Source organism: Marmota marmota, unplaced genomic scaffold (assembly GCF_001458135.2).
Source record: "Marmota marmota marmota unplaced genomic scaffold, marMar, whole genome shotgun sequence".
Taxonomy (NCBI): Eukaryota; Metazoa; Chordata; class Mammalia; order Rodentia; family Sciuridae; genus Marmota; species Marmota marmota.
Genome location: NW_026000205.1, coordinates 1950138 through 1969098, shown reverse-complemented (window position 1 = coordinate 1969098; position 18961 = coordinate 1950138). Strand labels below are relative to the sequence as shown.

The following is an 18961-nucleotide window of genomic DNA, read 5'->3' as shown; positions in this document are numbered from 1 at the left end:
GCCTGTTTCTTGGTTCTGGAATTATATCACAGTCTGCTGTCCCCTCCACCAGACCTCAGTGGTGCCATGTTCCTCACCCTCCTCCCTGAGGCAGGAGCCCATCTCTTGATCTGTCCTCTGGGGGAGCCCAAGGTATTATTCAGTCAAGAGGATTGAGTCAAATACTTAGACAACAAGACATGTATTTAATTATTTTTCTCTTTTGAGGCCCTTGTCTTTGACGGCTAAGAAGGTGAATTTTCAAAGGCTGAGCTATGAAGATTGTTTCTCTTTAGATTTTCGCCAGTAAAGCAGGCTGAGGGAAATTGAATGGGTTGAGATTTGCAAATCATGGAACCATGTTAAGTAGAAAGCAGTTGAGAGCCACTCCCCAACTCCCAGCCCCACAGAGCTGACCTATTCAAACAACTCTCAAAGCCTGGCCCTCCTAGGTAAGCCCCCCACGCTGTAACTCCCACCAGATCTCTGGAAACCTCAGTGGCTCTGCCAACTGCTCCAGCATTGGGCAGTAAGAAGCCCCACCTCTCCCTCCAGGTTCCGCCATTCTCTGCAGTGACTCACCAAAGAATAAGGCCTAGTATCAGGAGTAGAGGTAAAGCGATGATCAGCCCAAGGTTGCGGCCTTGCTGCACACCCTTGGCCTGCTCAGGCTGTTGGTTCGTGGTCGAAGACTCCAATTCTCCTGGATTCGGGCGTACTGAGGTCTCCTCAAGTGGAGCCATGTCACCTAGAAGTGGGGCCGTCTCTCCCAGGAATGGGGCTGTCTCATCTTGGACTAGGGCTGCCTCATTCTGGAGTTGGGCCATCCAGGCCTGGATTGGTGAGGCAGTCTCACCCTGAGCTGCAGATGTCTCACCGTGGACTGGTGTGGCCATCTCACCTTGGAATTGGGCAGTTTCAGCCTGGCCTGGGGGAGTCATCTCACCCTGTAGTGGGGCAGTATCCACCTGTTCTGGGGGAGTCATCTCACCCTGTCCTGGGGCCATCTCATTCTGGAGTGGTTGGCCCATTTCAATTTCGCCTGGTTCTGTCTCCTCTTCGAATGGTGCCATTTCAACCTGGTTTGGTGGAGCTGCCTCACCCTGGACCTCGGAGGCCGTCTCACCTTCACCTGGAGCCATCTCACCCTGAAGTGGGGCAGTCTCCTCCTCGAGTAGTGCTGTTTCAACCTGGTTTGTCTCACCCTGGAACTGGGAGGCCGTCTCACCTTCACCTGGAGCCATCTCACCCTGCAGTGGGGCAGTCTCCACCTGGAATGGCTGGGTCGTCTCACCCTGGGCTGACTGGGTTGTCTCACCCTGGGCCGGCAGAGTTGTCTCACCCTGAAGTGGGGCTGTCTCAGCCTCAAGTGGGGCTGTCTCAGCTTCAAGTGGAGCTGTCTCAGCCTGAACTGGAGCCGTCTCAACCAGGTCTGGAGATGTCATCTCACCCTGGACAGGTGGGCCCTTCTCACCCTGGACAGGTGGACCTGTCTCACCCTGGACAGGTGGGCCCGTCTCACCCTGGACTTGAGGGGCCATCTCACCTTGGGCCAGTGACCCCATACCATCCTGGAGTGGGGCAGTCTCACCCTGTTCTGTTGAGCCCGTATCTTCCTGGAATGGGCCCATCTCACCCTGTTCTGTTGGGCCCGTCTCACCCTGGAGTGGGGCTGTCTCACTCTGAACCCCTGGGCCCGTCTCACCCTGAACCCCTGGGCCCGTCTCACCCTGGACCGTTGGGGAAGCTGGGCCTGTCCCACCAGGGACGGCTGGACTGGTCTCACCAGTGACATTTGCACCCTGTGTCCCTGACTCTGTCTCACTCCCAAAGAGGATGCTTGTTGTTGGTGTCTCCTCTGTAGCATTTGGGGGCAAAACTGACAAAGGAGGGCAATGAGCTGTCCTGGCAGGAAGTGAAAGCAAGCCCTCCCCAACACCCAAACTGTCTAGAGAAACACCCTAGGGAACCTAGCCCCAGGTGACAGAATCCATAACCCAGGCAATAAGCCACACCTCCATGGCATGAAACCTCAACCCAACCTGAAGGGAAGCCTCCACAGCTGCCCCGCAATGCCCTGGGCCCTGAATGCTCCACTTCTCTAACACCCAAGACTGACCTGTGACGAGAAAATGAAAGATCGTGGCTGGGCCAGAGCTCACCGAACCCAGTTCACAGCGGTAGGAACCAGAATTATCTGGATTCACTGAAGGAATGGTCAGCATGGGGTTCTTTCCCTTATACAGCAACTTCTCAGAACCATCCTCTGTAATCTACAAGCAAGATCAAGGGCATCACAGGGTCCTGGGGAATGTCAGGAATTGGGGGAATAGAGGGCTGAGGAGAACTTAGGACTTCAGTGCAGGGAGACAGGAGTGCAGAGCATCAGTGAGCAGGGTTTGGGGTGCCTGGGAGTCAACAGTGACCTCACCTAATAGGCCATGAGGATTGGGTGCAGGCCAGGGCATCCAGGGGCCAAGGGCTCATACCCACCTGAGGGACTTGGGGTTTAAGGGTTAAAGGAGTTGGAAGGGGCTCACCCTGTAAAACTGGTAGTCTGTGAGGCCTACAGAAAGAGGATGCCACTCGAATAGACAGTTCAAGGTCAGGTTTTCCTTTTCATGGATCTTCACCAGGCGCTCTGATGATGGGGAATGACTGTGAGATGCTTCCTCTGGGGTCACTGCCCTCCCCAAACAGTCTCATATTGGTTGGGACCAGGCCCTTCCCTGTCTCCTGTCTGCATTCTGAGCTCTCTGGACTGTCTCTCTTCTGGCCCCATCCCTCTCCCACCAACCCCTCCAGTCAGGTCCCATACTCACGCCCACAGTCCAGGGACTTCCAGCAAATATAAACCCCCAAGTTACAATCTGGACACCATAATAGATGCTGCATCATCATGCCTGAAGGGGCAAGGTCAAGGCTGTATTCACCCACTAAGGTAGGTCTGAAAGAGAGGGCAAGGCAAAGGACTGAAGGGCTTGGGGGCTATTGGGCCAAATCCCTAGGAGGTCATCCCTCCAAGGTTAGTAAAGGGTCCAAACGGAATACACCTGCTAATCCAAGTCAGAGAATGGTGGCCGGAGACCCAGGAACCTCTCAGATGCTGCGAATGTGCATCCAAAAGGGGGAGGGAGAGTAGTGGGTATCATGGGCCATGATGAGGGTAGAAGAATAGCTTCTGCTGTCTGCACTCACCACATTTGTTGGGACAATAATCTGCCTCAGAAAGAAAAGAGAGGGAGAAAAGAATCAGACTTTTAAATGAAGAAGGGTGGGAGAGGGGCTGGGGAAGAGCTGAGGCGTGGGTTCTTGTGTTCCCAGGGGAAGGGCCTGAGAAGTCCCCCCCCCCGCCCCCACCAGGGGTCAACAGGAGGAGGGGACTGAGGAAGCCTGGAGATGCAGGGGGCTGGAGAGAGGGGCTCAAGTGGGAAGGGGAATGGAGTAGGCCAGGCCAGGGCTCCCATCTTCCCTCACCTTTCTTCTGGAACTGAGCAGCATACTGGGCAAATTTGCCCTTTTCCTTCTCCAACATCTGGTATAGCTGCTTCACAAATTGGTCCCCTGGGAGGAAGCAGGGTGGTGCTGAGTGCTCTCCTTGCCCCAGGCAGCAGGTGCAGAATCAGACACAGTCTACCTAGGCAGGCATTTCACTACTGGGTTGTTGCTGGGGTGGGACAGACTCTTCTGGATTCAAGGGATCCTCCTTCTTCAGAGCACCGTGGACTATGGGGCTCGAGCTACCTGGAGGGCTGGCATTCCCCTTTCTGCCTTCTCAGGAAGGGGCACAGAAATCAAGCCCTTCACACAGTGCCAGTCACTGGGCTAAGCAATGCACAGGTATCAACCCATCTAATCCTCCCAGGAGCTGAGGGAGGAGGGCACTGTGATGCTGTCCAGTGTAGAGCTGAAGAAACTGCCCAGTTCCTTGCTCAGGGCCACATGAGTAGGAAGTGGCAGAGCCAGAATTGGAACCTAGGAAATCCTGCATCACACCTGTAGAGAGGCAACACTGATAGTAATAGATTCAGGACCCCCCTCCCAGCTCTTCAGTGCATTAACCTTTTACATTACTGTCTGTGATGCGTTTCAGCTCCTTCAGCAAACTCCAAGATGCCTTTTCCAGTGTGCTGTTATCTGTGAGTGGATATAGAACCCCATGTTCCACCTTTGCTGTCTTAGATTTTCTTTGTACAAAATAGAATAGTCATGAGTCCGCCAAACAAGCCTAGAACTAGTTAAGGAACCAACTGCACCCTTACTTTCAAAGAGTTGTTTTATTACACAAAATTGCTAGATAAGGGGCAGAAAAATAATATTTGCTAGCTGCCAGGAGGTCTGGAATCTGCATCCCAGCCTTTTCATTCCCAAGTTCAGGACTCAGCCCCTTCACTCCCCACCCCCTGTCACCTGCAATCCTGGACCCTGTCCATATAATCCCTAGGACTTCAACTCTGTCTTGCCCTCACCTATGGCCCCCAAAAAGGAACCATCCTTCATCGGAAGATCCTTGAATTCCACTATGATCTGCTCTGCTCTTTCCATCACTGTTTTGTGACTCTTGATATCCAGGTGTTCAGGTAGGTAATTCTCTTTCAAGGACTTTAGTGCTGTCAAGACTGCCTGGTCACATATTACACAACAGTCTGCAGGAAGCAGGCAGCTGGCCAGTGCAGCCAATGGGAGGGCAAAACACAGCCCCATTGAGCCAGAGCACTCAGTTGAGGAAACACCAGGAGGGTCCTCTCACCCAGGTCAAGAGCAGGTGGTGCTAAATGGAGAGAAATCAAAGCCTGTCTTAGAGATGCTCCCCAGGACCTCACATCCTCAGTCTCCCCCATGGGAAAGGAGGATGTTCAGGAAATCTCCAAACCAAGAAGACATGTGTCCTTCATCAAATAACTTGAGTGTGAAATTAATCCTCAATCCACAAAGCCCCAGATTGGGGGTCTTCATTGCATCCTCAGACATCAGAACACTCTCAACCGTTCCCCACATCAGGACCCAAGATCCCCAACCCGTGCAGACTCTCCAAGCTCCCAATCCATGGGATCCACAGCTCCTGCCCCCGCCCAAATTAACGTGATCCTCAACTCCAAACCTTAAGTGTATCAACCCTCACATACACAAAGTCCCCAAACCCTGTTGTACCTCAAGCTGAAAAGTCCTTGTCCAGCTCAAATGAACTCTCCCGCAGGTTCTCAAAACTCCCTCAAGACCAAAGTACACTCCAGATCCCTTACCCTGGGGACCCCACGAATGTATGCAAGACTCCCAGCCACCCTCCTGTCCCTCCTGTCCCTCCTGTCCACCCTTGCCCAAGGCTACGACCTCTTATTTTCAGGGTGCACCTTCTCAGGAAACGGAGCCCCAAAGTGCCCTAAACACGAGGCACCCTAACTAACTAGCCCCTCTCCGACCTTGATCCTTGACTTGTGCCCTCAAACCCAGGATTCGCTCAGGATCCCATTCAGACTGTGAGGAACCCGGTGCCGCGTCCTTCTGCCTTAATATTTCCCACGACTGTAACTCAGGTTTTGTGAGGGACAGTTTGGCTGCGTGAAGTCGACAGCTTTTCCAAGGGGATATGTGTCACGGAAGGTCCCGTTTCCACCAGGAACTCCTGGCAAGTCCCCTTTGGAGATCGCAACTCCAAAAAAGTACTTCCTAGGGCTTTCTTTGGCCCCGCCCAGAATCTCAACTCTGCTTCTGATTGGGCCGCAACAAAGGGAGACCCGCCTACTTCTCAATGACGTCACAGGGGCGTGACCTTTACCTAGACCTTTATTCCAGCATCCACCCTAGGGAAGTGCATCTGCAGGCTCTGGCTTTCAGAGCCCGGGTCCACGCTTCTGGCCTTCAGTGTCCTCCCTTCCTTGGTCCTGGGGACCCGGATTCCGGCTTGGTGCCGCTGACAGCCTCAGATGTGGGGAGCCGGCCATTTCTAGCCTAGGACTAGCACTGCCTGAAAGTCCTGGGGTCTTTTTGTCTTCTGTGACTGGCGCCCCCAGGTTTATGGGAATTGAAGTCATGATGATACTCTTTGCTCACTCAAATTCCATCTTCTCTGGGGAATGAAAACCCAGATCACAATGGCGTGGAAGATCTGAGGCCCACTTATGAGGGTGCTAGAGTAAAATATGGAAGCTCCTGCCCTTGGGTTCCCCAAAGGCTCTGTCACATGTCTGCATGATTCAGAGCACCAGAAACACAGGAACAACTCACACAATTTCAGTAGCGAACAGATGCTTGTTTTGAGTGAAAATAGGCCAGTGTCACGTTCCTCATGATTAAAATACTCAGGGACTCTACAGGTGAAGTGGGCTCCAGGAAATAACCACACAAGAGACAGAGATACCTTTTTCTTTGGGGTCCTTTGATGGCTCCTCTGACCTTAAGGGTCCACAGAAAGAGAGAGAGAGCAGGTGCGTGCTGAACCCTTTTATTCAGGAGAAGCCATTCAGATGAGGCAAGGGGTCAAGTTTAGAGGGTTGAATCTAGTTTCCTGATGTCTGCTGTCAGCAGGTCGACTGACATCTAGAAGGCCACACCCAAAGGCAGAGCAAGAGAAGGGAACACACAAAGGGCATTTCCATGGAACATTCTATCCCAAACAGGGCAAAGGGATAGTATTACAAAGGTATAGGTGAGTATAGCTCCTGAAGACATGCCTTCTACTTCCTGGGCTGGGACAACGCCCAAGTCACCATAAAACGTAGTGATTGGTCAGAGCCTCTTGCTTCAGGATGGAAGGTGTGGGTCATTCAGAGTGGCTCCCCTCAGAGGAGGTTACCCCTCCCCCACACACATGCACTATAATTGTAACATGTAAGCATCTCCGGGGACCCCCCCCCACACACACACACCCTAATCAAGCTTCCCTTATCAGAAAGGTTTTCACAAAGAGCGTCAATAGGAATTCATAGGAGTTATGTAGTGAGATCAACATAGTTTGAGGCTTCCTCCTCTTATAATAATGGCAGGTTTGCAGACAAAATTTGTGAAACCTCTGTCAAGCCTAAGAATATGGGACAAAGAGTAATTGCTATATGTGTACCCACTGTCACGTAACCACTCCACTGAGGACAAATCTAAAAGAATTTCCAGACTCGTGATCCAAAGATTTTTAGGCATTAGCCCCTCTGGACAGTTGCAGGCTAAACAAACCTCCTTCCCGAAAATTCCTCAGGTGTCTAGCCTCATCTGTCCTACATCATGAGTAGGCAGCATGCCTCAGAATATCCTGAGTATTGAAACTCTCTGAGCTTCCATCTTTTCTCCAGTGTTTTAAACACACACACACATACACGCACATACACACACACACACACACACACATACACTCTGCCAAGAAGCCGCAGAGACAAGGGTTGGGAATGTAGACTTTTAATTCATACCTTCAACTCTATCATCTGTGGCAACTACATGGTAATGGTACCTTGAAAATCCCTGAGAAGGGGGCTGAGGCTGTTGCTCAGCGGTAGGGAACGTGTCTGGAATGTGTGAGGCACTGGGTTCGATCCTCAGTACCACATATAAATAAATAAATAAAGGTCCACTGACAACTAAAAAAATATTAAAAAAGAAAAAAGAAAATCCCTGAGAAGACTAGAGCCTGGACTTTTTGGATGGGGATGTGATTAGATATGGCTGTATCTGAAGAACTCTTTTTGCCATCCAAAAAGCAGCTCCTGAAATCTGATTCGAAAGTCTCATACCCTCTGGCCAGACCCTGTGCTCCTGGTTAGGTTGAACATGAATTCAGGGGTCTCTGTATCTTCAGATCCTTTCATCCCAGACCTACTCGAAGCCAGATTTAGTGCTTCTGTGAGTTCAGGGACACATCATATGGTTCACGAGAAGCACAAAATCTTTGGCTTTCTGAAGACTTGATAGATTCCAGAAATCAGGCCTCAGACACTCAGAATGCAGCTAGAAAAGAGGATACTTCCTTTATCTTAATTCCAGAGACAGTAGATGCAGATCTTGTGTTTGGAAGATTAGAAGTCTCCCTGGATTGCTGGAAGGTTCTGCCACAGAAGTTGCTGCTACATTCTCCAATAGCTATTCCTCTTCTATCTCCCATGTTTTCGTCTCTGCTACAGGGAAAAAAAAATCCTTTGTGACTTTCATTGAGGTCCAAGGTAGTGCACAGATTTGGCTCATAACTGCTCATAACTGCCCCAGCATTTCCAGAGCCTGTAAGCAGAGGAAGAGGCTGGTTCTTACCTAGCACGATCCAACCCTAGGGTTCATCTGAGCTCAATCCCCAGTACATACTCCAAACAGAAGCTTGCTCACTCGAGGCAGTCTCCACACTGTGATCTTTCTGGCAGGGGTTGGTTGCTGAGCTATGACAGTCCCTTCATCATATTCTTTGCTAGAATTAAATAGAATTCTGAAGTGTTGTCCCCTAGTCCCTGCAGGGTTCTTCAAAAGCATTAGATCTGGCCCTCTCTTAGAACAACCCCCAGTAGGAATTAGTCCAGGAACTCTGAAGGAGAGCTAAAGAGGGCCTGCTCTAGATCAGCCATGAGGTCCTTCAGTCTTCTGAACACCAGGGCAGAAGTAACACCTCTGCTAGAAAAGACCAGCAGAGTGGACTCTAGAAGGAAGGGTTCCCTGTTCTCAGGGGCTGCCACGCAGAAATACTATGGAAATGATGATCAGGTGGCACCATGGCTTCTGGAGCCATCACGAGCTTCACTGGGCATTGCCAGCCATCAGAAAAGATGTTCTGCTGGTTGTAGGTGTGCAGGCAGCTCCAGGAAGACCCTCCCCTACTTCTTTCCACCTCTGGCCAACTAGAATCTCTCTGGCCATGGGCACCACCTGCTCTGGGACCACCCCTGATTTCTCCAGAAGCTGCCAAGCCTCTGGAGACATGTCTGTCTGACTCTAGCCTGATGAGACCAGTCCCAAAAGTCTCCCTGGCTTCCAAGGCCCAGCCCCTGTCTACACTGGAGACAAGTCTGCATTAATGCCCACCCCCCCAGGCGGGAAGGCAGCCTCAGGCTTGAAGACCTTCAGGAACTCTGAGTCTGGCAGGGCAAAGTTGATAAAGTAGGCAGTGTCTCCACCAGCCAGGTAGGCAGCCCAGAAGCCAAAGGTGCCAACGGTCATGATAGTGTGGTTGCACTGAGTGAGCAGGGCCAAGTCCTTCCCTGGTGAGCCACATCACCCCGAGAGATGTCAGTGTTTTCCCAGCACCACTTCATGCCATTGCTGCTGACCACAGGGATGGGGCCTTCGTGCTGTGCCCCAAACCAGTCCATAGCCTGCTGGAGGTAGGTGTGATTGCCCACCACACCCTTCCAGCGCAGGGCGATCATCGCAGATAGTCCCTATTGCAGATGACACCCATGAATGTGTGATACCATGCCCCAGAAAGGCTCAGGCATGGCTGACTCCGTAAGTGGAGGTCCTCCTCCTGAAGATAGTCATCAGGGGAATTCCCTGCAGATCTAAGGTTGTGGGAAGAAAATCCAACAGCCAGGGAAACCAGAGTGGTACAGAGTACCTTCTTCCAAATCATCCAGCCCAAGGAATGAGTGCTTCCAAATTTTCCAAAGACATCCCTCCCCATGCTAAATGGACAGTCTTTCTCCCTCGTTCTCATATAATGGACCTCTCCAACTTCCTCCATTTCCATACCCCTGGCCCCACTTGTTCTTTATTCCACTCCAGTGATGGAGCCTTACAGATGTTTCCCCTTCTACTAATAGTCATTTCAATATCCCAAAGGAATGAGATCTTTTAAAAGACCCCCTTAAACCAATGTTCTTCCATTAGCTAGGACTCAAGAAGGTGCATTTCCTAGGTGACCCCTTTCTACAGTGCATTCTCTTGATTATTCCCATCCCTTGACAAGGAAACCTGCTCCAACAATGGACTCCTCTATTTGCCCCCACTCATGTGTAGGAGGACTCCAAAGACACACCCACAACATCAGCAGAGGTTCTTACTATGTCCCTCCCTATAGGGGACACCTCCTAGAGATTTCCATACAGTGGCTCTTCTGGTAATCATGTTTTCAAACACCTGCCTCAAGGAGAGAGCTTCCTACTGCATCCACTCCCCAAAAAGATGCATTCCAAAGAACCCTTCTTAAAAAGGTGCTCTTGTCTCCATTCTATAGAAATGGAAGCAGTGTGTCGCCTTTCTAAAATAAACTTAAGACTGTGTGCATGAATGAATGTGTACTAGTCCCACTGATATGTACAATGCACAGATGAAACTACTCTCAAGTTCTCCCATTGTCACCCAAATGTGTAAATGCACAGAAGTGCCAGCACCCCCTGCCTGCATCCATAGTGGTCAAACATCCCAGTGAAAACCATCACCTTTTACAAATGGGTTCATCCACTCCCCCACCAAAGAAATACAGGCTTTTCTAGATCAAGACCCCAGACACCAGTCAAGGACGTCCCTGCCCCAGCACATGCACTCTCCTGTCGTCCTCCCTCAAGAAATGATGTCTGCACAGGGTCTCCTTCCTGCAATGGACTCTCCTTTGAAAAGACACAGCTTGCCCTCCACTTTCAGTGACAGGACCATGCCCTGTTGTGTCTCCAGTATAATCTTGTCAGCCATCTCCCCTCTGCCTCCTCCACACTCACCACGCTATTTCCTCCTCTGCAACCTGGCTGCGCTCTTGCCTACCAGAGGAATTCTGAGAACTACAGGTTTATCACTCTCCAAAGACAGGGGGGACATAGGGCTCTGGGTGGTTGGGGAGGCGATGCTCACCTGGGCATCTGATAGCGCTGGGGCAGTAGGTAGCAGTGTGATAGGGGCTCTCCCAGAACAAAAAAAGGCAACATGTCACACTTAGTTTTCATGCCAACTCTGCTGTAAATCTGTCGGCGCTATGTAACTCATGCATGATTTATGCATGATTCTGTTCCAGCTTTTTTGCACTGTATAGCATGAGAATACCCAATCAAAATATATGTTCCCTTATCTAGGAGAAAAAGAGTTTGCAACAGGTATATAAGGCAACACCTCCCTGCATTTGGGGCTTGGCTTTTGGATGATAATTTGCCCTGTCTTCGCTGATACAAAATAAACCCTGCTTCCTGTCAAATGCCCCAGTGCTCTGTCTCCCCTGCAAATCAGCATTTCTTGGGGACTAGTCCGGAAATCAGAGGCAGCAATTATACTTCTGGACTGACTCTAATCTGGTCCAAACATGCACTGTGGTCTGTGAAGATGTTCCTCGTGATCTTTACTTGAGTGTTTACAGCCACGCTACCCTTCACTCCGTCTTTTCTGAGCTCAAGATAAGTGAAATTTATGCCCCCTTTTTTCTTTCTTCTGTGTTTATTCAGAGGCCAGTTGTTCAAGGGTCCACTCAAATACACTTTTTCAAAAGGTGANACACTGGAGACAAGTCTGCATTAATGCCCACCCCCCCAGGCGGGAAGGCAGCCTCAGGCTTGAAGACCTTCAGGAACTCTGAGTCTGGCAGGGCAAAGTTGATAAAGTAGGCAGTGTCTCCACCAGCCAGGTAGGCAGCCCAGAAGCCAAAGGTGCCAACGGTCATGATAGTGTGGTTGCACTGAGTGAGCAGGGCCAAGTCCTTCCCTGGTGAGCCACATCACCCCGAGAGATGTCAGTGTTTTCCCAGCACCACTTCATGCCATTGCTGCTGACCACAGGGATGGGGCCTTCATGCTGTGCCCCAAACCAGTCCATAGCCTGCTGGAGGTAGGTGCAGTCACCCACCAAACCCTTTCAACACTGGGCCAGCACCTGAAGATGTCTTCATGGCAGATGACACCCATTAATGTGTGAAGCTGGGCTCCAGTGAGGCGTAGGCAGAGCTGACCCGGAAAGTGCTGTCCCCATACTGGAGGTGGTCATGAGGGGGAATTCCCTGCATATCCATTCCTGCAGATGCTGGAAGAAAATCCAACAGCTAGGGAAACCAGAAATGTGTGGAGTAGCTTCTCCCATAACGCTCAGCTCAAGAAATTGGTGCTTCCAAGAACATTCCTCCCCATACTAAAATATTTACTAAAATATCAATATATACATATTCATCTACATATTTTCATCTACATATTTATATATTCATAAGCAAATTAGTAAATAATACTGCAGTGTCTTTGCTGTGACACAGGACACATCGAGTCTTTGTATATTTGTGGCCATTTATATAAGAGAACAAATATGTAAAGAGGTCAATATTAGTTTAGGAACTTCCTGGCATCAGAAGTAATAAAAGCAGTAGAAGAATACCAGTCACAGATTAGAAAAGGCAGCATTCTTCAATGTCTTCTCCAAGTTCATTCTTTGTAGCTTGAACTGAAATGTTCTGGAATGCGAACTCATCAGATGTAGGATATAGGATTAACTCCTGAGTGCAGGTGGAGTATACATGGTTTTCCTCACCTCACAAAGTCAGATCATGGGGATCTATTCCCCTTGTGGGGTTAAAGTATTGCCATCTGGGGCTGGGGATGTGGCTCAAGCGGTAGCGCGCTCGCCTGGCATGCGTGCGGCCCGGGGTTCGATCCCCAGCACCACATACAAACAAAGATGTTGTGTCCGCCGATAACTAAAAAAAAAAAATAAAAAAGTATTAAAAAAAAAAAAAAAGTATTGCCATCTATCCTAGCTGGCAACCTAGTGCTGGGTTCACAAAATCTGACTATTCCAATAACTTAAGAAAACGACAAAGAAAGCACAAAAACACACAGAAGTACCTTTTCAATAATCCAGGGACAGCTCTGCAAAGTTAAGGGTCCATTGGAAAGAGAGCAAGCTACTGGAATTCTTTATTCTTATATAGGCGACACACAAGGGGAGGTTCCATGGAATATTCTATCCCAAAAAGGACAAAGGGGTAGGATTACAAAGGAACAGGTGAGTGTAGCTCAACCTCACCGGGTGACGCCTACTCCTGGAGCCAGCCTCATATCCGAGTGGAGGTAAAGCCCAAGTTACTGCGGGAGTACAATAATTGATCAGTGCCTTGGAGCATCAAGACTTAAAGGCATGTTCATCCAGAGCAGCTCCCGACAGTGAAGGAATCAGGGACCTACTCCCCTCACGGGATGGAAGATACAGGTTCTAATTCCCTTGTTGGGTGCAGGATACACTGCCTACAAAATGAAGTGTTTCTTCCATATCCCTGAGAGCTGGATCCAGGACAGCTTCCATGGGGAGAACCACCTTCCCTAATCCACACTAAAGGAGAGCTGTTGTGAAATTCCAAGTCTTTCATCCATATGTACCAATGCCATTTGCTCATCTGACGTTATAACAGATGACTCAGCTGTAACTAGGTAACAGATCACCTGAAGCTAGCTAATGCTGAAAGATATCTTTAGGATAAATACAACTAATCTACTACTATTAAATTAAAGCTATGATATTTTGATAGACTCTTTACTGAATACAAAGTGTTGATTATTACACTTTCATTAATACAAAGCCCAAATGTGAAACATACTTGATTAAATACAGAGGCTTCTGCTTATCTGTGTTTTCTCTTTTTTTAAAAAAAAATATTTTTCAAGTTGTTGATGAACTTTTAGTTTATTTATTCATTTATATTGGTGCTGAGAATTGAACTCAGTGCGTCACACATGCCAGTCAAATGCTCTACCACTAAGCCACAACCCCAACCCTTATCTGTGTTTTCTAAATGCTAAAGTGGGAACAGCTTTAAGCTGTTCATGTATATATTCATCTACATTAATATTAATACTCAAAAATAATGCAGACAGTCCCTGCAGTAATGGATTGTCCCCTTACCCATATCCTCAATGAATGAACCTCTCAAAGGAAATTACCATTTCCATATCTTGGACCCTTGTTCATTATTCTAATAATAATGGAATATTCCAATAATAATGGAATATTATTAAGTGATGAAGCCTTAAATATGTTTCCCTTCAACTAATATTCTCTTATCCCAAAGGAATGTGATCTTTTAAAAAAACCCTTAAACAAAGGTTCTGCCATTATCTAGGCCCCATAAAGGTGCACTTCCTAGGTGACCCCTTTCTACAACATATTCTCTTGGTTATTCCCATCCCTTGACAAGGAAACCTACTCCAACAATGGACTCCTCTATTGCCCCCACTCACATATAGTAGGACTCCAAAGACCCACCCAGAACATCAACAGAGACCTTCTTAAAAATGTCCTTTCATCTCCATTCTGTAAAAGTGCAAGCAGTGTGCCCCTTTCTAAAATAAACCTAAGACTGTATGCATGTATGAATATGTAACAACGAATCCCATCCATATGTACAACTATAATGGACCAATGAAAACTGAAAATAAAGTAAAATAAAAAAATACATCAATAAGGGGGTTCAGGTTATGGCTCAGTGGTAGACTAGCATGTGTGATCCTCAGCACCAAATAAAAATAAACAAATAGGGCTGGGGATGTGGCTCAAGTGGTAGCGTGCTCGCCTGGCATGCACGGAGCACTGGGTTCAATCCTCAGCACCACATAAAAATAAAATAAAGATGTTGTGTCCACTGAAAACTAAAAAATAAATATTAAAAAATTCTCACTCTATCTCTTTAAAAAAATAAATTTATTGTGTCCATGTAGAACTAAAAAAAATTAAAAATACATATAAAATAAGCCTAACACTCAAGTTCTCCCATTGTCACCCAAATGTGTAAATGCACAGAAGTGCCAGCACCCCCTGCCTGCATCCACAATGGTCAAACGTCCCAGTGAAAACCATCACCTTTTACAAATGGGTTCATCCACTCCCCCACCAAAGAAATACAGGCTTTTCTACATTAAGTCCCCAGACACTAGTCAAGGACGTCCCTGCCCCAGCACATGCACTCTCCTGTCGTCCTCCCTCAAGAAATGATGTCTGCATGGGGTCTCCTTCCTGCAATGGACTCTCCTTTGAAAAGACACAGCTTGCCCTCCACTTTCAGTGACAGGACCATGCCCTATTTGTGCCTCCAGTGTAATCTTGTCAGCCATCTCCCCTCCGCCTCCTCCACACTCACTCTCTACAACCTGGCTGCACTCTTGCCTACCAGAGGACCTGAGGCTACCTCAACCAGAGGAATTCTGAGAACTACAGGTTTATCACTCTCCAATGACAAGGGGGGACATAGGGCTCTGGGTGGTTGGGGAGGCGATGCTCACCTGGGCATCCTGATAGCGCTGGGGCAGCAGAAAGTAGGGGTGATTGCTGGGGGCCTGGATGAGGCACTGAGTCAACTAATCTAATCCCTTGGGACTGCAGGTACTATTTGGGCATCAGCTGCCACTGGGGGCACGGTAAGGTCCTGCTGCTGGGGCTGGGGTTATAGCTCAGTGGTAGAGCTCTTGCCCCTCATGCATGAGGCACTGGGTTCAATCCTCAGCACCACATAAAAATAAAGAAATAGAACAAAGACATTGTGTCCATCTACAAATTAAGGAAAAAAAAAAAAAAGCCTTCATGTTTCAGGTCCTGCTGCTTGTGTACCTGCTGCCGCCTCCTCCAACCCTGAAGGCTCAGCTCCAACAAGCTGCACCATAAGGAAAAGTTTTCCTAACTCTCCTTAAAGGAGACACAATAGGGGCCCCTGATCCTGACCCAGGACTAGTAGAACTGCCCAGCACTGCCCCTGGGCCCGGTTCTTCTGTGGTCACCATTAGGAGGGAGGGAGGTAGGGGAGGGAGAGTCTGAGACTACAAGACCTGAGCATCCTGTCCCTCAGTGAACATGGCTGCACGCCTGCCAGGATCCCTATGGCACATGCTATTTTACCCTTGAGGTTGTCTGCTGCTTCAGGCCCCATGTAACAAAGCCTTCCTTGACCTCTACCTCTAGTCCCTTCCTTTCCCCTGTGCCCATACTGGCAGCCAACCCAGCCTAAGGCCACCTAATCCAAGGCCCGCCCCCCAAAACACAGGTCCCTCTCCCTCCTAGGCTCTGCCCACATAGGCCCTGACCCTCAAGAACCGCCTCAGCCTACTTCCCAGAGCTGTCTCCTGCCACACAGACCCACAAGCAGGTGCCACCACGCCTCACCAGGCCCAACACCTCAGGCTCAGGCCTACTCAGTTCCTCAGACTCCACCCTGGCCCCGCAGGCCCACCCACGGCTCTGCACAGCCTCCAGGACATTGTCCTGGCCTGTTCCTCATCTCCCAGTTCTCTCCAACTTCGATTTTCCCCTAACACTGGCCGAATCCCTGGGAATTCGCTAGGCTCTGGCGCTTCCCACAGGCTGCAGAGCTGCCAGAACCCACCGACACCCCGCTGGGGAGCTACCACTGCTTTGGCCACCTACACATTCAGCCTCCTGCAAGGCAGCCTGGAATGCCTCCTAAAGGCCCTGACTCCATCCCGAGACACTCTGGGACACCTCCAACCACTGCCACCAGCCGGCCCACGCCCCACACGAATCCAAGAACCACTCCGTAGGTCCTGGGAAACCAGCAGGTCCCGCCCAGCGCTCAGATGCTGCAGCCCCGCCTTCTCCCAGTCTAAGTCCCCGCCCCGGCCGGATCCTCCACCAATCACCTCACAGCTCGCTCCTCGCTTGGCCCGCCCACGCCCTCAGAGCTGCCCCAGAGCCACGCCCACAGCCCGCGCCAATCCGGCCTTTACTGGCTGCTCCTNTGGTCCAGACCTGAAAAGGTTGGAATCACAAGGAATTATTTGAAGGATGGTTTTCAATTTGGGGGGATTCAAAACTCTTACAAGTGTTGTGGGTTTAATGCTGGGAGCCTGCCGACTCCTACCCTGCCATATTACCCCTGGTTATGAACTCTATCTCCAGTCTCATGGAGGTATGGTTGGGCAGCACGTGTTATGATGTCACAGAGATATAAGCCTTTAAATCAGAATGATGCCCTTTGACCCTAAAGGGATCTGAGCATCAAAGGGGAGAATGGGGTAAGGGCCCTCCCAGAACAAAGAAAAGGCAACATGTCACATTTACTGTGCATGCCAACTCTGCTGTAAATCTGGGGTGACTCTATTGTAACTCAGTTATGTGTGATGCTGTCTCAACTTTGTTGCAACTCTATAGCATAAAAATACCCAATCAGAATGTGTATTACCTTATATGGGAGACAAAGAGCTTGCCAGAGGTATATAAGGCCAGCATCCCTGCATACTCAGCCTTTGGATAACAATCCTCTGTGTCTCTGCAGGCACAAATAAATAAATTCCTTCCTGTTGAATGTCTTGGTGCCCTGTCTGTGTTCAAATCCCACAATAGCAGGGGTGATTGCTGGGGGCCTGGATGAGTCAACTGATCAACATCCCGGGGTCTGCAGGATCTACTGGGGAATCAGCTGCCCCTGGGGCCATGCTCAGTGCCTCCTGCCTGCATTCCGTCCGTGCAGGCTCAGCTCTGACATGCTGTGCCAGAAGGGCAAGTTTTCCCAGCTCTCCTCGCCCTTGGAACCAGCTGAACCAGGACTGGTCAGCATCTCCCCACCAGGAGCAACTCTGGAACGGTTCTTCTCTGGCTGCCACAAAGGGGCACAGGTACCTACAGATAGAGTTAAAAAACAGGGTGAGATTGGAAAGATCAGGGGTGGGTGGAGCTGAGATCATCCAAACAGAACTGGCCACCTAGAGCTGATGTTGCCCACCACACCTGGGCTTTTGAAGAGGCTGTCCACTGTGCCTGGAACTACCCTTGTTCTTTTACCCACTGCAGTTTTGAAAATCCATTCCTTTAATGTTATTTCATTTAGCACCCACTATCTGCTAGGAACTATTGTAGATAATGAATTACAGAGAAGACTCTATCCTCTGGGACATGGAAACAATCTCCCAACAAACGCCCTTTATTGACAGTCCAGATTGAAGGAAGGAACTGTACCGTGGGACATGGCTTTTCCAGGCCCTGACAAAGGCTCTGGCACATACTCGGTGTCCAAGGGAAGTGAACTAATGAATAATTGATGTGAACAAAGGCCTTGGGCTCAATCCCCAGCACCAAAAATAAATAAATAAATAAATGTCATATTTGGGAAGGTGGAAAACTCACCTGGCAATGGCCCTGTTATATTCCCAGGGCCCTAACAAATGTGTGCCCCTCAACAGGTAATCAATGAACTCCTTAATGACATAATTAGAATCGCCATTCATAATTAAGCACAAATTGTATAACAACTCCTGTGTTAAGCCTTTTACATACATGATAGATCTGAAAAGTCACCTATGTCTGAGACCCCTCCTTGGCCACGCCCACCCCTCAGAGCCTGCCCCTCCAGAGCCACGCCCTCAGCCCTTCCCAGTAGGGACCCACTGGCTGCGCCTTTTGGCTCGGGAGGCCCAGAGTCCCTAAGCACTAGCTCACCTTCACTGACCGCAGCCCCCAAGGCTTCCTGCTCCAAGCAGCGCGCCACAGCTCCTGCACCAGCGGTGGGCGCTCCGAGTCGCCCAGCACGCGCAGGTGCTCCGCCTGCCACTCGCCGCTGCCCATGCCGGCCGTGGCCGGTCGGCCCAGCGCGTCGCACAGCGCGAAGGCGTCCACGCCGCTGCCCATAGCGCTCCAGCGCTTCAGCCACCAGCTCCCGCGCTGTGAAACGCGCCGTGGCCAGCACCCTCTTGTAGTTGGCACCCGACGTCAAACCCGCGCCAAAGATCTTTAGGACTCCCGGGGGCGCAGTGGCGCAGGATGCCCGTGGGGGCTCCGGGGCCACGCCCATTACAGCTCCAGGAGCTTCACTCTGGCCCAGCGCTGCCCCCACCCCAGTCCCTGTTGTCCTAGTCCCTGAGTACTGTTAGATCTGAGAGATGTGCTTGGCGCTGTTCCCTGAAGCTCCCCACACTGCCTTCACGGCGCCCACTCGCCACAGCTCCACGTGCAGCGGGGGTAGTGGCAGTGCCTCGCTGATGCAGTTCCCAGTGTTGGAAGAAGATCTGAGAGCCACCTATGAACAGATACACAGGAGAGTCATCCAGAGGGGCAAGCAGACTCCAGAATTTGGACCGAGGAGGTGAGAAGCACAAAAAGACCCCAAGAGAGAGACACACAG

At 49.9% G+C, this 18961-nt stretch overlaps 2 protein-coding genes and 1 long non-coding RNA gene across 6 annotated transcripts in view; all 3 read right to left on the bottom strand.

Moving 5' to 3' along the window:
• The window catches only part of LOC107151279 (ras-interacting protein 1), a 44632-nt gene that overhangs the window by 9968 nt on the left and 15703 nt on the right, over positions 1–18961 (bottom strand). Inside the window, exon 3 of one of the 3 annotated variants that reach the window (XM_048790585.1) lies at positions 18280–18472. In XM_048790585.1, coding sequence (XP_048646542.1) covers positions 18280–18472 — 193 coding nt within the window. Of the gene's footprint in view, positions 1–18279; positions 18830–18961 lie in introns of those variants that run through there. The other 2 variants (XM_048790584.1, XM_015496594.2) reach the window with 2 other exon arrangements.
• On the bottom strand, positions 1941–5610 carry LOC107151280 (izumo sperm-egg fusion protein 1-like). Of its 2 annotated transcripts, XM_048790605.1 has the most exons (8): positions 5400–5575; positions 4449–4750; positions 4042–4116; positions 3457–3543; positions 3178–3198; positions 2802–2882; positions 2520–2620; positions 1941–2252 (listed from the first exon to the last, which is right to left on the bottom strand). In XM_048790605.1, exons 2-8 carry the CDS (start codon positions 4681–4683, stop codon positions 1950–1952), a joined length of 903 nt encoding a protein of 300 aa, XP_048646562.1. In that variant the 5' UTR covers positions 4684–4750; positions 5400–5575; the 3' UTR covers positions 1941–1949. The 2 variants fall into 2 exon arrangements, with proteins under 2 accessions (XP_048646562.1, XP_015352081.2); XM_015496595.2 differs by lacking the exons at positions 1941–2252; positions 2520–2620 and having other exon boundaries at positions 2815–2926; positions 5400–5610.
• LOC125612568 lies at positions 7333–13497 on the bottom strand. The gene is made up of 3 exons (XR_007342994.1): positions 12690–13497; positions 11734–11880; positions 7333–8078 (listed from the first exon to the last, which is right to left on the bottom strand). It is a non-coding gene; the product is annotated as an uncharacterized LOC125612568 (long non-coding RNA).

Excerpts from the sequence above, each read along its gene's own strand:
- LOC107151280 (XM_048790605.1), bottom strand. The coding sequence starts at position 4,683 with ATGGGGCTGTGTTTTGCCCTCCCATTGGCTGCACTGGCCAGCTGCCTG. Across the intron at positions 4,117-4,448 it reads TTCCTTTTTGGGGGCCATAG|ATAACAGCACACTGGAAAAG; the intron begins GTGAGGGCAAGA and ends ATCCACTCACAG. Across the intron at positions 2,621-2,801 it reads GAAGTCCCTGGACTGTGGGC|AGCGCCTGGTGAAGATCCAT; the intron begins GTGAGTATGGGA and ends CCCCATCATCAG.